Source organism: Puma concolor, chromosome B4, assembly GCF_028749965.1.
Source record: "Puma concolor isolate L17-30 chromosome B4, mPumCon1.1.hap2, whole genome shotgun sequence".
NCBI lineage: Eukaryota > Metazoa > Chordata > Mammalia > Carnivora > Felidae > Puma > Puma concolor.
Genome location: NC_141673.1, coordinates 62,814,736 through 62,830,990, shown reverse-complemented (window position 1 = coordinate 62,830,990; position 16,255 = coordinate 62,814,736). Strand labels below are relative to the sequence as shown.

The 16,255-nt window shown below is 46.9% G+C and overlaps 1 protein-coding gene and 1 long non-coding RNA gene across 3 annotated transcripts; one reads left to right on the top strand and one right to left on the bottom strand.

Annotated features, from left to right (window-relative positions):
* Positions 1 to 2,719: 2,719 nt before the first annotated feature.
* On the bottom strand, positions 2,720 to 10,767 carry ATP5MC2 (ATP synthase membrane subunit c locus 2). 2 transcript variants are annotated; one of them, XM_025930090.2, is made up of 5 exons: positions 10,692 to 10,767; positions 7,075 to 7,144; positions 5,770 to 5,847; positions 5,020 to 5,213; positions 2,720 to 2,982 (listed from the first exon to the last, which is right to left on the bottom strand). In XM_025930090.2, the coding sequence occupies exons 2-5, from the start codon at positions 7,111 to 7,113 to the stop codon at positions 2,868 to 2,870; spliced, it is 426 nt and encodes a 141-aa protein (XP_025785875.1). In that variant the 5' UTR covers positions 7,114 to 7,144; positions 10,692 to 10,767; the 3' UTR covers positions 2,720 to 2,867. The 2 variants fall into 2 exon arrangements, with proteins under 2 accessions (XP_025785875.1, XP_086569350.1); XM_086713224.1 differs by lacking the exon at positions 10,692 to 10,767 and adding an exon at positions 9,890 to 10,022.
* Positions 10,155 to 15,447, top strand: LOC147579142 (uncharacterized). Its single transcript, XR_015253604.1, has 2 exons — positions 10,155 to 10,606; positions 11,275 to 15,447. It is a non-coding gene; the product is annotated as an uncharacterized LOC147579142 (long non-coding RNA).
* Positions 15,448 to 16,255: the final 808 nt, after the last annotated feature.

Sequence of the window (16,255 nt, the reverse complement as noted above, 5' to 3'; positions counted from 1 at the left end):
TGATTTCAAATCATGGGCTCTTTCTAAACTACAAGGGCAAGAAGAAAACTTTCATTACAGGGGCACTTGGGTGGCTCAGTCGGTTAAGTGTCTGACTTCGGCTCAGGTCATGATCTCATGGCTCATGAGCCCCAGGTTGGGATCTGTGCTGACAGCTCAGAGCCTGGAGCCTGCTTCGGATTCTGTGTCCCTCTCTCTCTCTCTCTCTCTCTCTGCCCCTCCCCCACTCACACTCTGTCTCTCCCTCTCTCTCAAGAATAAACATTAACAATTTTTTTGAGAGAGAAAAAAAAAAGCTTTCATTACATAATGTGATCAAAGTTGGAAAGATCTCTAGGAAATTTGCTGTTGGACCCTCTACTGAAACATAGCACTCCTCTTCTCCAGGTTATTAGTAGCTTTGGCTGCCAGCAAATTATCTCCTGGGGCTTGAAAAAGAGAGGTTGCCTTGACTCCTCCCGAAGAAATTTGCTTCCAAGCTTCTTGCAACACCATCTCATCATTCACCTCAGCGAGAACAAAAACACAAGGCCACTAAACCTTGAGTTCTCCAAGCACCTAAGCTGATAAGGGATTAGCTAGAATCCATCCCAAAGAAAGGGCCAAGGAGAGAAAGAAAACAGGATACTGGATGACTCAGAAAGGGGATGGGCAGCGGACCTACCAGACATACAAATTCAAGACCAAAAGAGAGGTCTATTCCTCATCTCAAAATATGTAGATACCTTCCACCAACTCTTGGCTCGAGCTGTTCTGGTGAAAGCCCCACTTAGAGCCCCACAGCCCACAATAGACTTAGCTGGGAACAGTATAGCAATCTGGAAGCAAACCGTGGATAGGATCCCTCTCAACCCTTGATCACAACAGCAAAAGGACAAGGGTGAAAGATTTTGGATGACCTGCTTTCTGAGAATGTTTACTCTGGGGTTAAGTCTCTACCCTGGGCTTTAATTTTATAGTCCTCAATTAAACCAAAAGAAAAACTGTTGTGGTCGTTCACATTATCACGAAAGGACTTTAACCCAGTTACTTGAAGCGTGCGTTGTGTATCTAAAAGTGTATCCAGCCTTTAGAAAATACAATTCTTGGGGCACCTGGGTGGCTCAGTTGGTTGAGCGTCCGACTTCAGCTCAGGTCATGAACTCGCGGACTGTGAGTTTGAGCCCTGCGTCAGGCTCTGTGCTGACAGCTCGGAGCCTGAAGCCTGCTTCAGATTCTGCGTGTGTGTGTCTCTCTCTCTCTGCCCCTCCCCTGCTCATGCTGTCTCTCAAAAATAAATGTTAAAAAAAATGAAAAAAAAATACAATTCTTTACTTTTTACTAACCTCACTGTCCAAAGTCCCTCTCGAGGGGATTTTTAAGGGAAAAGGTTTACTTTGTTTATTCTGCCCTTTCCTTCATGCTTGGGAAAATAAGTCACTGGCAACACTGGGCTTGGGGAGTCCCACAAGATCGAGTATGGTAGTCTGACACCCTGATTAGATGTGATCCTTGCTCTAGCTCCAGCTCAGCTACTGAATGTTCCTGAGAATCCTTTGACTTTTCAAAGTCTCAGTTTCCTCATTTTTGAAGTGAGGTGGATGCGTGAGATGACCAAGTAAAAAATTTGACAAAGATATTACTGAGAGGGGTGCCTGGGTGACTCAGTCCGCTGTGCATTTGACTTTGGCGCAGGTCATGATCTCACATGAGTTCAATCCCTGCATTGGGCTCTACGCTGACAGCTCAAGAGCTTGGAGCCTGCTTCGGATTTTGTCTCCCTCTTCCTCTGCCTCTCCCTCGCTCGTGCTCTCTCTCTCTCTCAAAAATAAACAAACATTAAAAAAAAATATATTGCTGAGATACATCATGCTAAATACTATTAGGGATACAAAATGAACATGACATAGTCCCTTAAAAAAACCGACAGTCTAACTTGGAAGATAAAGGACACACATGTACATAGCAAATCCACAATTTACACAGACCCTAAGCATTATAAAGGATACAACATGATCTACAGTCCTTTGAGTTAATGCTCATTTGACTGATGGTAGATGGAAACCAGATGAAAGTTTCATGGAGTAAGAGGTAGCATTTAAACTCAGTCTTTAAAGACAACAGTTTGAAAAAGAGGAAAGTGAGCAAAGATTCAGGAAAAAGAAAGCAGAGATGGCCAAAGGGCAAGGCGAGAAGATAAGGACAGGAAAGAGGGAAAGTATTTAAAAAATGACAATACCACTTTGGGTAGAGTATGGGAATAATAAAAGATAAAGCCAAGAAAGCTGAGGGCAGACTGTTATTGAATTGGTAAATGACAAAAACTAGTCTTATACTTAAGAATTAACCTGGCAGTGGTGGGCAGAAGTAAATGCTAGAGGGAAGAGACTAGAGGCAGAAGGCCAGTTAAAAGGTTACTGCAATAGACCAAGTGGGTGGCAAGGAGGCCCTGAGCCAGGATAGTAGCAGTGGCAACAGAGAGCCCATTAGTCAAAATATTAAGCCACTGCTGTTCGTTTCTACTGACCCAGTCCTCCAAGGTAACAGGCCATCCCCGGTGAAAATTATTAAAAAAGGAGTGCTAATTTGAATAAAGCTTTCCTGACACAGAGAATAAAGAACAAATGAGCCCAGACTCCTGGTGAACTTAGAACTGTCACCACCCTCCAGGCCTTACACTCTCACCAAGGCACTCAGCCAACTAAGGAGAACAAATATACACAGGAGACACAAGAAAAGATCTTATTAATACAGTATTTATTTGTCTTCCCTCTGTCAAACCCTGAGCCAACCACTTTCCCCAGGCTGCCTGGGGAGGTATAGGAAAAGGAACATACAGGGCAGACGTGACACGGGAAAAAGACCTATGGGAGGTGGAGACGGCTCCTTCACATGGCGAAGAGGATGAGAAAGGCCACCATCAGGCAAAATAGCCCCATGGCCTCCGAGAGGGCAAAGCCCAGAATGGCGTAGGAGAAGAGCTGCTGCTTCAGAGAGGGGTTCCTGGGAGAAGGGGAGGAGAAAAGACTGAATTTCTAGTCCACACAAAGAAAAAGATAAACATCAAAGGTGGGCTCGGGGAAAATTCATCTCCTCAAGCTCATCTTATGTAATGAGTCTCTCATGGTGGCACCATCAGGCCCCAATTCCTGCCGGATCCATCAAGGGCTCTACAGAGACTGAATGTTGGGAGTGGACAATCCAAAATTCTTTAACATGGCCCAGGTACAAACATAACCTCCTCTAGTGGATCGCCCATAGCATAACTTATGGCCTCTGGGCCTGGACCTTTAACTATCCAGGGCTCAACCAGGATGGAACAGGTATCCAGAGTGGCAGAATCTATCAGAGCACTGCTCTGAAACTTGAAGGAGCAGAACCCCAAATAAAAAAATGTATAAAAGCCGAACTACAATGTTAAAAAAGTGGGGGATTTTAAAGGCTTGGTCTCCTCTTTATTCTTTAGATGGTCTTTGGGTATACTTCAGAACTCTATGGCCTGATGAAACACAACCAGAAAAACCCTCTACAATGGGGTTTTTCTAGTGGTGTTCCATAAAGCCAGGGGACACACTACCTTCTTTCACTTCAAATTAGTTAAAGATTTTGGGCTTTAAGAAATGTGGGGGGAAGGGGGGGTGCCTGTGTGGCTCAATCGGTTGAGTGTCTTGACTCTTGATTTCGGTCATGATCTCACGGTTGGTGGGACTGAACCCCGAGTCCAGCTCTGTGCTGCTGGTGTGGAGCCCACATGGGATTCTCTCCCTCTCTGTCCCTCCCCTGCTTGTGTGTGCACATACGCTCTCTCTCAAAATAAACTTAAAAAAAAAAAAAAAAAAAAGCCCACAAATCGTCTGTGGGGTTTAGATTATGAGTCAAAATGGGATAAAGGTAAGTCTTCCAACTTTGAAAGTCAATATATAATTTCTATTTCCCTTACTCTGTCACCTCTGGAAGCCTTGACGGATAAGGTAAAGCAACGCCAGCTTTTAACAGAACTGTGGATGCAGAAGCAGTCAGGCTTCCTGTTTCATATACATCCTAAAAAATAAACCTATTTCCTCAAAGGCATTAAGAGAACTTGCAGGTCTCTAGAGGATTAATTTAGTTCTAACAGTGAGTTGCCAGGGGTTGGGGGGGGACTAAACAGTCCCAAGTGTCAGGAAACTGTGGGGCTGGCTGCAAAGGCAGTTCTCCCAGGAGTGATTGGGGGGGGGGGGGGGGGCGGGGGGCGGGAATTCCCAGGGATGGGGAAAAACAGTAAAGAAACCACTATGCTGACTTGAGGCTCTAGATCAGTGGTAGCCAACTTTCTCCGTAAAGAGCTAGATAGTAAATGTTTTAGATGCTGTGGGTCACATACGGTCTCTTTTTCATGACCCTTTAAAAATGTTAAACCCATTCTTTTTTTTTTTTCAACGTTTTATTATTTATTTTTGGGACAGAGAGAGACAGAGCATGAACGGGGGAGGGGCAGAGAGAGAGGGAGACACAGAATCGGAAACAGGCTCCAGGCTCTGAGCCATCAGCCCAGAGCCTGATGCGGGGCTCGAACTCCCGGACCGCGAGATCGTGACCTGGCTGAAGTCAGACGCTTAACCGACTGCGCCACCCAGGCGCCCCGACCCATTCTTAGCTCAGCTATACAAAAAACAGGCGGTGGCTCGATATGGCCCTCCACCTCAGTTTGCTGACTCCTACTCTAAACCAAAGCTTTTCAATGGAATTTTCCAATATGGTAGCCACTAGTCACACGTGGCCACCTAGCCACATTATAAGTACACAAAATTTAAACTTTGTGTACTTTTAGTTAAATTTTTATTTATTTTTATGTAACATCTGTGCCCAATATGGGGCTCGAACTCGTGACCTGAGATGAAGAGTCACATGTCCTACTGACTGAGCCAGCCAGGTGCCCCTAGTTAACTAAAATTTGAACTCAAGTTCATGTGGCTACTGTATAGGACATATAGCTCAAGATCCCCAGATATTTCTGCCCAGACCTCTGGAAACAGAGAGCCAATTGAGGGCCCAGCTTACCTGGCATAACCAATGATGAGGCTCCCAAACACAGTCCCAATTCCAGCCCCAGAACCAGCCACCCCAACTGTGGCAGCCCCAGCCCCAATGAACTTGGCTGCTGTGTCGATGTCCCTTGAAGCAGCGCTGGTTTGGAAACCGCGGCTAGGAATAAGTGAGGTCAGGGGACGTGGGGCTGCCCAGCTGCTGAGGCTCTGTGAAGAAGATGCAGGTAGAGGATAAAGATTTTAAGAAATCCCTTTTTTGTTTCAGAAAGTTTTGAACCATTTAAACCCTTTATGCTACCACATTCCATGGCTTCTCCCCCAAACAGAAAAACTTTTAACTCCCTGGAAAATCTCCTAACATGCTGCCAAGCAGAACTCTTTGATGCAAGAGGTAGACATCAAATACCTTCAAAATTCAGGTGTGCTCTAGAAGTGTAAGACTGAAGGCCTAGCCTGTTCTTGGTGCCCTGAAATCATCGTCTTCCTGGGACCAACTGCCACCAAATGAAGTCAGTAAACCAGGTCACATAATGGTAGTTATCAGCAGCACACATGGGCATGCACTGCCAGTGGCAAAAACTGGAACACTAGATCATATGTGGTATCAACTGTCCTCCACCCTCACCTAAAGCCAATGGCCTTGATCCTTCACTAACTTTAGTCTGTGATGATCGTCCTCAGCACTCCCCCTACTGGTGTTGCCAGGTAACCCTCTTCCCCCCTCACCCCCAACCACAGGCCCAATTTCCACCTTAGAAGGTACCTCATCTGTCAGTGTCTCTGGTGGTTTTAGTGCCACTGCAGACAGTGATCGGCTCAACAGCTGAGAGGTGCTCCTGACCTAGGGGGAATGACATAAGGGCAAGAGGGTCAAGGATGGCTGTGGAGGAATTTCAGAACCACCCCAAGTTGTTTCGTGGATGCCCCATTCATTCTCTTGATCTTCAATCATTCTTTTACTTCCAGTAAATTTTAGACTTAAGAACCAAACCAGTTCTCTTGCTTCCTAGGCTTCTCCTTTGTTTTAAGGGAAGAAACGTACTTCCTTTCGGGCTATGAGGTATTACCCACTCTCCCCATACCCTTTTACAGGCCTCTAGAACAGGAAGAAATCTAAGCCTCAGATGCATTTGCTTCACTCAGTGAGAGAGATATATTTTGGTAATGGCCAACCCATAAGAGGGAAGCCAATGATTAGGGGAGCATTTTTCCCTAGACACATCCTTCAGGAAAATAGGCACAAAGATCCACGTTCAAAATCCACCCCTTCTCGTAGCCTTTTCTGACGAACCCCAAACCAAAGCAGACAACATGGTAGTTAACAGCCAGGGTTTTAATCAGACAGTTCTAGATTCTAATCTTAGCTTTACTTCAGCTGTGTGATCTTAGGACAAGTCACTTAAATCTTTCTAAGCCTGCTTTCTCTTCTACCAAATTGGAATGCTGTACCTCAGGGTTGATTTGAGGAATAAATGAGATTATGTATACAAACTGGTAAACTCAGGTGCTCAATCAATGGTTACCCCCCCCAATAATATTATCACTCCTTTTCACTTACAGATGTATAAACCAATTGTCTCCACCATCTAATAATCTATAAATTCTTCCATGCCGTTGCTTGTTAAGTCAAAATATTTTTCCAGCGTGTATTTCCGTGTGTTTCAACTTGCCACCCAAATTGAAGCTTCCGGAGGGAACTCCCAGGTATGACTCTGACACTCAGCGCAAGATCCTGAACACAGCGTGTACTCGGTCCAAGTTAGGCTACCTACTTCATGCTTACCATTCCTGGCAGGGTTCCAGTTTACAGGCACACAGAGTTTCAAGATAGGAATAACCTGACCTTACTTGAGATTCTCATTTGCACTCTTCTAACATAGTTGGATGAAAAGAATTAACTGGCCTCCAAGGGATCCGAGACAGGGGTGCCTGGTAAGCATTCACTCTCTGCTGTCAGGCTAACGCGGCAAAGGACCTTCCCTCAACCTAGCTGTGAAGAGCAACGTGTGGCAAGGAAGAAACACGATGCCCCTCTTCAAAAACTTTCCCAGAAAAGGCAAGCACTCACCAAGAAGGGGGAGGAGACGAACTTTGCACAGGTATACATTTTCAGGGGATGAGGGGCTGTGGCAGGAGAGCTGGAATTACAAAAGTAGCGCTGTAAATATTGTCCTTGTTCATCAAAGGGTATCTTTTTTTTTTTTTAACATTTGTTTTTGAGAGACAGAGAGAGACAGAGCATGAGTGGGGGAGGAACAGAGAGAAAGGGAGACACAGAATCCGGAACAGGCTCCAGGCTCCGAGCTGTCAGCACAGAGCCTGACGCGGGGCTCGAACCCACGAACTGTGAGATCGTGACCTGAGCCGAAGTCAGACGCTTAACTGACTGTGCCACCCGGGCGCTCCAAAGGATATCCTTAATAGCAGAAAAGGTGCTGTTAAATTTACATGGCCCAAACAGCACAGTAAATGACCTCAAGTCATCAGCAGGGACGGAATTAAAACCCTGAAGTCAAGGGACACCTGGCTGGCTCAGTCAGTTAAGTGTCTGACTCTTAGGTCATAATCTCACGGTTCATGGGTTTGAGCCCTTGCATCAGGCTCTGCACTGACAGTGCAGAGCCTGCTTGAGAGTTTCTCTCTCTGCCCCAATATCCCCGTGTGCACATGTGCACACACACTCTCAGAATAAATAAACTTAAAAAATAAAACCTTAAAGTCAAGATTTCCTCCACACAGCTTCCAAGATTTCCTTATAATCAAGTGACTCCCCCTAGTCTGAACAAGCAGCCACCTGGTCTCAGCTTTGTTATTCATTTCTATAGCTTCACGAGTTGTGGTCAGAGGAAGTTCCCGTGTCTTCTGCCTAAATTTTCCTTACTCTCTCTAAAAGGAACTCTTCTCAAGACTTCATTGTCTGGGACTAAAACTGCTGCCCTTTAAGGACTCTTGGGAGATAGTTGTTGGTGGCCAAGACCCTGGAAGGATCTCCAAAAATCTTTTTACTGAAATCCCTGGAAGTTATTGGACTCCTCAAAAGACTTCCATTTCCTACATTAAGTAACAGGGCGAGGCAGGCCCAGGAAGAATCCTGCCTTTACTCTAATTAGCCACGACTGTTAACGTATTCATTTGCACCATCACAGTAAGAGGCATTCTATTTTGTATGCCGAAGACCTAAAACAGAGCTGACACCCTGTAGGTGCCTAAGTTAGTAGAAATTATCTGAGAGAGGAGTGGGTGGGTTAAAGACCTACAAAAAAGAATTTCTTCAACGTTCATGTGAACTAGTTACCTAAAGGTAGGGATGGTATATGTATTAAAAAATGCATTTTTTTTTTTAATTTTTTTTTTTTTCAACATTTATTTATTTTTGGGACAGAGAGAGACAGAGCATGAACGGGGGAGGGGCAGAGAGAGAGGGAGACACAGAATCGGAAACAGGCTCCAGGCTCTGAGCCATCAGCCCAGAGCCTGACACGGGGCTCGAACTCACGGACCGCGAGATCGTGACCTGGCTGAAGTCGGACGCTTAACCGACTGCGCCACCCAGGCGCCCCAAAAAATGCATTTTTAAAAAAAATACATATTCGGGTGCCACTTTAGACCTTCCTGGACAAGCTCTCTGGTGATAAGGCCCAAGTATCCTATATTTCAAACAAGCTTCTCAAGTGGTACACTGTGCTTCTCAAAGCACAGTCTTTTTTGTTTTTGTTTTGTAACCTTTATTTATTTTTGAGAGAGAGCACAAACAGGGGAGGGGCAGAGAGGGAGACACAGAATCCGAAGCAGGCTCCAGGCTCTGAGCTGTCAGCACAGAGCCCGACGTAGGACTCGAACCCATGAACCACGAGATCATGACCTGAGTCAAAGTCTGATGCTTAACTGACTGAGCCACTCAGGCACCCCAAGAGCACATTCTTAAAATCAGTCCTGAAATGATGGTGGTGGTAGATCCAGGACTTGAAATCTCACACTTAATACTTAATATGCTACAAGTTGAAATACTCAGGATTACTTAAACCTGTTAAAGGACGCTTCCTTAAAGGAGTTTGTACTCAATATTTTCCCAGGTTACACCTCTGAATCCAGAATCTTAGTCACTTTTGGATTAATCCATGCCTTCAACTCTTGTCCCCTGTCTTAAACTGCCCATAAGTTAACTCTAACCCAATTCTGCTGCAGACTGTAAAGGTTTTCTTGGGTCAAAATCCAAAATTTCCCTAATATTTTAAAAAAGAAGGGCTCCTGGGTGGCTCAGCCATTTAAGTGTCTGACTCTTGATTTCGGCGCAGGTCATGAGCTCGCGGTTGGTGAGATCCAGGCCCACATCAGGCTCTGAGCTGACGGCATGGAGCTTGCTTGAGATTCTCTCTCCCTCTCTCTCAAAAAAATAAACAGAGAAGAGAAGAGAAGAGAAGAGAAGAGAAGAGAAGAGAAGAGAAGAGAAGAGAAGAGAAGGAGGAGTAAAGCACCTGGCTGGTTCAGTCAATAGGGCATGTGATTCCTGAGTCCTGAGTTCAAGCCCCAAGTTGGGCATAGAGCTTACTTAAAAAATAATAAACAAGTAAATAGTTTTTTCCCCCAAGGCAATTAAACCTCAATATTATCATTTATAAAATATAGCTGGGGGGGGGGGGGGTTAAATAACGTGCAAACAGCTGAAAGTAGTGCTGACGTGTTACAAGTCCACAACAAAAGGTGGCAATTAAGGGAGCCCTGCGCAAAGTACAGATGCCTCCACTGGCCACCTAACCAGGCAAGTCTGGACCTGTTAGCTTAGGACACCTCGGACCACAGCCTCATCCAGAATCAGCGGGCCTACATCATCATGAGTTTATTCCTTCGTGTAGATCAGCCGAATTAGGGGGCTGCTGACTTACCCATTCCCTTCCTTAAACCTTCTTTTCCTCTTGAGAGCAGGGCCAGGGGACTCTTGGTAGACCCTTGACAGGAAAGCTGGCCGGTGAAGACTATCCCAGGCTGCCCCACACGACTCTCTTGGGCCTGCTGCCTCTAACAGAAAACCTCGCTATTAGCCCACCACTTCTGTTTCCTCCAACTTCACTGGAGTGGAAGGAGGAGAAACTGGGAGACAGCCAATGGTTTCAAAGAAACCGGCCTCTTTCCTGCCATAGGTCTCCCCAGGGCACAGCCTGAACGGAGAAGGTGTTTTGGCTGTTTTGTTCTACCACGTTCACGTTTACTTTTAAAACAGACTATCTGCTCTCTCCATTGCTCGTGGCATCTGAAGTCCTGGGGCCAAGTCTTGGCAGTTGCTAGGTAAGAATGGAACGAGTCAGAAAGCGAAGGGAAAGCAATAAAGAGGAGGAGAGAGCCGGAGGTTTGTGACAACTCTGAACAGTCTAGAGGGTGAGACGAGAGCATCTGTAAGGGTCGAGAGGAAAAGGTGAAAACGACCCTCTGGGATTGGACTTTCGCCGGCTCCAAGGCGGTCTTCCCTCCCCCCTCCCACGAGACATCCAAGATGGCGCCAGGCCCGCGCGGTTGGAGGTCACGGCACGCGGAAGGGGCAGCCCTAAGGCGCGGGAGTACCAGGCCCAAGGGAGGGCGTCAGGGCCAGGGTGGGAGCATGCAAGGTAAGGACCTCAAAGGACTCGTGCGCGGTGGGGTGTCCCGCGCGCGTGCGCGGCGCATCGCGGGCGCGAGGGCCCAAGGCCTTACCTGCTCCCAGTTCACAGAAGACAGAGAGGGGCGGGGGGAGGGCGGGAAGAGCGAAAGGAAGGCTCGGCGCAGGCGCGGCCTGAACCAACGAGTCGTTCTTCTAAGGATAGAAAAATCGCAGCGTTGCGGGTCGGCCCAGGCGCCACAGCGCCGCCTGCCAGCTTTGTGGCCGCATTCGGCCAGTCGCTCCACCTGGTGTTTGAGAGGAGAAACTGCAGGCGGAGCCGACCCTCTACAGAAATGAGGACAACTGCAGTGGAAACGGATCTGTAACGTGGCCGGCGGTTTGGTCGGCTCGGCGTTTGGGATCTTGGGACTCACGTCCCCGTACCCAGCATGTGCAGTCACATTGTCAGCCCCGCCCACACCAGAAATTCAGTGTTAAATCACAAACACCGGGTTTGGGGTTCGGTGCCCAAATGTGGCAGAAGGAAAATGAAGTCATGGGACTCCTGTCTTCTGTCGCCCAGGGACCCTGACTTTATGGATGGGAAACCCGTTCCGTGGGCGAATAGTCAGCAAAGTGCCCCAGCTGCCTGTGGCCGCCCCGCCTTTATTTTCCTCTCTGTCTTTCTTATTCTAGCCATCAGCCGTGAGGAAACCAGCGTCATCGAACGAGAAGATAGGGGCTAATGATGATTGTGACTCAGGCGTCCTGACACTAAGCCTTCTCTCCGGAGTCCTGAGACAGTCAAGGAATAGTAGGCACCAGGGACCTGTAGTGAGGCTGTGAGGTCACTGCAGGCATGCCCGGGCCTCTGCCCAGGCTCCATCCGTGGGAGTTAAGCAGTTCCCCATAAGGTGCTCTCATGGAAGCCTCTCCGCTTCTCCCTCGTGCCCTTTTGCTCTTCCTTTCCAAAATAAATTGGGGGTGGGGGTGGGGGAGCTCCGGCCCTCATCCTTTCTTCTAGGCCTCTTGGTCTCGGGAGACAGGTTCTGAGCAGCCCCCTTGGAAGGAGGGCAGCAGGGCGTACCCACTTTTCCTCATGCCCAAACCCCAGCTACCCAGGCATCGCGCTTGAATGCAGCACGAGAAGGACGGGGAAAGCTCACCAAACCCCCATAAAAAATAAAAAATAAAAAGAGAGCCGCGGCTGTAAATAAAGCCAAATCCGCCACCCTCTGAGGGGCCGTTTGTCCTCCCCTCCTTGGCCCCGTCCTTCCCGCCGCCCCCTCCCGGCTCCCGGGCCCCGCGGCGCCCCGGCCCCGAGCTCCTCCATTTAATCGGATTTGGGAGAAGGGGAGGATAAATCACGGCAGCAGCTTTACGGTCCCGGAGGAGAGGCGAGCCGCAGCCAGGCACACCCCGGCCGGCGATAAAAACCGCCGCTGAAAGCCCACGGAGCAATTTCCCGGGACCCCGAGCGACGCCATTACAGGAATGTAATTTTGCCCGGATGAGGCCCCGAGTTTAATTATCCTCGCGGAGGAATTTCAATGCGGCCAATCCATCTTGCAGGCGGGCGGCAGAGGGATTTATATGGGCCCGTTATTTCACACCGATCCTCCATCTGCATTTTTATGGCCCTGAGCTCCTGAAAGGGAGGGGAAAGAGTGGGGAGAAATCGGAGACGCGGGCGAGGAGAGAAGGGTGGGGGACTTCCCGCCTTTCCTAAATCCACGATTCCAGCTCGGGCGAGGATTCTCCCTGGTTGCCCTGCGATTCCCCAATATCCCTTCCGTTCCAGTTGTTGACTCGGGGTGGAAAGGGGGTGGGGGTAGGTGAAGAATGGAGCTGGGGATCGTTGGGAGTCAATCAACAGGTATTTACCAAGTACCAATTGGTGCCAGGCACGGTGTCAGATGCTGCGAGCAGAGAGGGAAGCCGGGCCGGCCAGGATCTCCCCTGAAGTCCCCAGACACCCCCCGCCCCCCCGCCCATCCTGAATTCCTTTCAGCTCTCAGCTTCACAGCCTCCCAGGCAAAAAGTCCTCCGTCCTCAGGAGCGGCCACCACCAAACGGTTGTTGCAGCTGTTTGTTGCGACAATTCAGACCCTTCTCGGATATCGCCGACAATCCCAAAGCGGGATTGGGACCAAGGGGCCCACGAGGAACCTAAGCTGGCTCCTCCCGCAAGCTGTTAGAGCCTGCAATGTTTAATTCTCCCCTACCCTCGTTCAGTGGTGGGCTCTGGATTCACGCAAACCTGGGTTTCCAAGCCACTGTGATCTTGGGCAAGCTGTTTAACCCCTCTAAATCGATTTCCTCCTCTGCAGATTTGGAATAATAATAGTGCTTACCCCAGAGCAAATATTGGGATAATAGATGTGAAGCTTTTAGCAAGGTGCTTGGAACTCAGTAAGAGGTCAATACATGATAGTAATAATAATAATAATAATAGTTATTGTTATTGTTATTATCATTAGAGTTGGGAGCATTGCAACTCAATTCTGCACTGCTCCCTGGAGACTCGATTGCAAGGTCCCTTCAATGATATCTCCTGAGACTCAACTTATCACTTACTGAACTTTTCCACCCTCATAAATCATGCAAAACAAGTTATTTGACAGGTAGGTGGACGGAGAGATCTGTGGGGAGGGCCAAGTATTCGGGAGGCTATTGCTACCAGGCCTGAAGTCAGAAATTCAATCAGTAGGGAAACAGACTATGTAAAACGGTTGAGCTACGTGAGGGAAGAGTGAATTTGAAGACCACGAAAGAGAACGTTAGCGAAGGTCGAGGGATCTTCTTAATCCAGGGCTTGGGAAAGGGTCCTTCTTCCACTTCAGTGAGGGAAAACTAGGATCCAGGAAGGAAAGGGTGTGGAGCCAGACTATCCTTTCCAATCAATCCCTTTCTTTTCCTACCAGACCATGTAACAAGGTTGGCCTGATTGGCCAGTTTTTCTAATGACTGTTAGTGGCACATTCTGACTGGTTAGCAGCCTCCCTGCACAGTGGTGACGAAAAAATGAGATTGATCTTTTCTTTCTTAGGATTGGTTAACAGCCCTCAGGGGGGCCAGAGACTCATTTTAATTGACTAGCGAGGCTAGGAGGGAGGTCCAGCACCTCTCACATGGAAATTCTGGGTGTTCTTTTCCACAAAGGTCACCAAGAACGAGTCTTGATTGGCTTATGCATGTTTGCCTTCGGACGGGAGACACAATAGCTCTGAGAAGAAAAGTCAAAAGGATCTCGCAAGGCATGCCACAGTTCAGTTTGAAACCCCAAACAGAAAGATGGATTCACAGAGAGAAGCATAAGACGGATAAAAAGAGAGAGAGAGTAGGACACAGAGAAATGCAAAGAAAAAAAATTGCCAGAGAGAAGAGGAAGTGTTTGAATAATTTATTTTTCACTTCTGAAGGCTAGGATGAGGCTACTTTATGATGCGTGTTGCTAGATGCACATGTCACCGGCACGTGGCACAGAAAGAACAGCTGTCTTGGGAGCAGGAGACTGGGAGTCTAGTCCCAGCCTTACCACTAACTAGGTGAATAACTTTGCAAGTTACTTCATCTCTCAAAACTCTAATTTCCTCACTTGGAAAAATCAGGGAGAAAAGTAGGTGGTTTCTGAAGCTCTCTCCAGTGTTAGCTTTCTAGGATATTCTCTCATTCTGTTAAACAGGCACTTTTGTACAAGTTGAAAGGGCTACCTTTGTATTACCAATCAGGACTATTCTTTGTTTTTTGTTTTGTTTTTTGTTTGTTTTTAGTTTATTTTTTTTTTAGTAATCTCTACATCCAGTGTGGAGATTACTCACAAGCCCAAGACCAAGAGTTGCATGCTATTCTCGACTGAGCAACCCAGGCACCCCCAACAAGGACTATTCTTTTTCTTTATTTATTTTTAACCTTTACTTATTTTTGAGAGACAGAGGGAGGCAGAGCACAAAGAGAGAGGGAGACACAGAATCCGAAGCAGGCTCCAGGCTCTGAACTGTCAGCACAGAGCCCGACGCTGTGCTTGAACCCATGAACTGTGAGATAATAACCTGAGCCAAAGTCAAGACGTTTAATCTGTTAAGCCACCCAGGCGCCCCCCCCAACAAGGACTATTCTTAAGTCTTGAACCCTTCTATTTGCGATTGTTAATTTCAAGCTCCCGGGCCAGTGGGTGCTGACTGATGGATTTCCTGTTTTCTCATGCCAAATCAGTTCCCCAGGATAGCAGGTGGTGAGCCATCAGTAAACCTCCCTATTAGTGGAGGAAGAAAACAATAGATGGAAGGAGAGAAAGAATCAGTAGTATCCGGGCTTCTGAGGGAGGGGCCAGTGGGACAGTTGGTGGCAGAAGGACAGCCAAACAAATTTTGAAGTTCCTTTGAATTTGTGTGATGAATTTGTACAGGTCCTACATATTTATCTAGAAGCCATGATTAAGTATCTATGTAAACATAGATTTGGTGCTTGCCGTCTGGTGGCTCCTAAGCCAAGGAACACACACAGACAAAACAGAAAATAAAAGTCACTGTGATATAATGTGAAGACCTAAGGACACAAACCAGAGATCTGAATCTAAATTTTGTAATACTACTAATTAGTCATATAACTTTGAGAAAAATCACTTCACCTCTCTGGACTTCAGCTTTCTCAGCTGAAACGTGTGGGAGAGCCCTAGATGATAATTAAGTTCTTTTTTCAGCTTTAAATGTAAATAGCATAGCTTTGTCCTTTCTGGGTTGCCCTCGTCTCCTGTGACTTCAAATAAGCAATCAATGTTTACTGAGCATCTACTACGTGAAAGGTATTGTGCTTCGTGGTGTGAGTGGGAATAAAACCAGTGTGAATGGGAATAAAAACAGTGTGAATGGGAACAAAAATAATGGGGATAAAAATAAAAATAAAGAGGGGGTGCCTGGTGGCTCAGTCAGCTAAGCGGCCAACTTCAGCTCAGGTCATGATCTCACTGTTTGTGAGTATGAGCCCCACTTCGAGCTTTCTGCTGACAGCTTGGAGCCTGGAGCCCACTTCCAATTCTGTGTGTGTGTCTCTCTCTGCCCCTCCCCTGCTCACTCTCTCTCTCTCTCTCTCTCCCAAAACTGCATAAAAGATAAAAAAAATTTTTTTAAGACAAAAAATTATCTTCGTAAATTTATAATCAATAAGAAAGACATATGCACATATAGCTATGATATGCAACAAGATTTAATAGGTTATTTGGGCAACTGATGTTGAGGAGGCAGTATGAGTTCCAGCTAGAATGAGCAAGGGGACACCATGATTAAAATAGGTTTTTTTTCTTTTAAGAAAGTATGAAATATTTGAATCACGTGAAAGAATGCAAGTAACATATAGGATTGACTCAACAGATATTTGTTGATATCCTATGTTCCAGGCACCGTGCTAGGTGCCTGAAACATAGACATGCATGGTGCCTGAAACATAGACATGAGCAAAATAAGACAAAAATCCTTGTTTTCCATGGGGTGCCTGGCTGGCTCAGTCAGTAGAGCCTGTGACTCTTGATCTTGGGGTTGAGTTTGAGCCCCACATTGGGGGTAGAGATTATTTAAAAGAAAAGAAAAATATTACCAATGCCACCGAGAGGCCCCACATACTCCTCTCTTATAGTAGCCCCTGAATTTTATGTTTATCATTGCAAGATTTGTCTTCATAT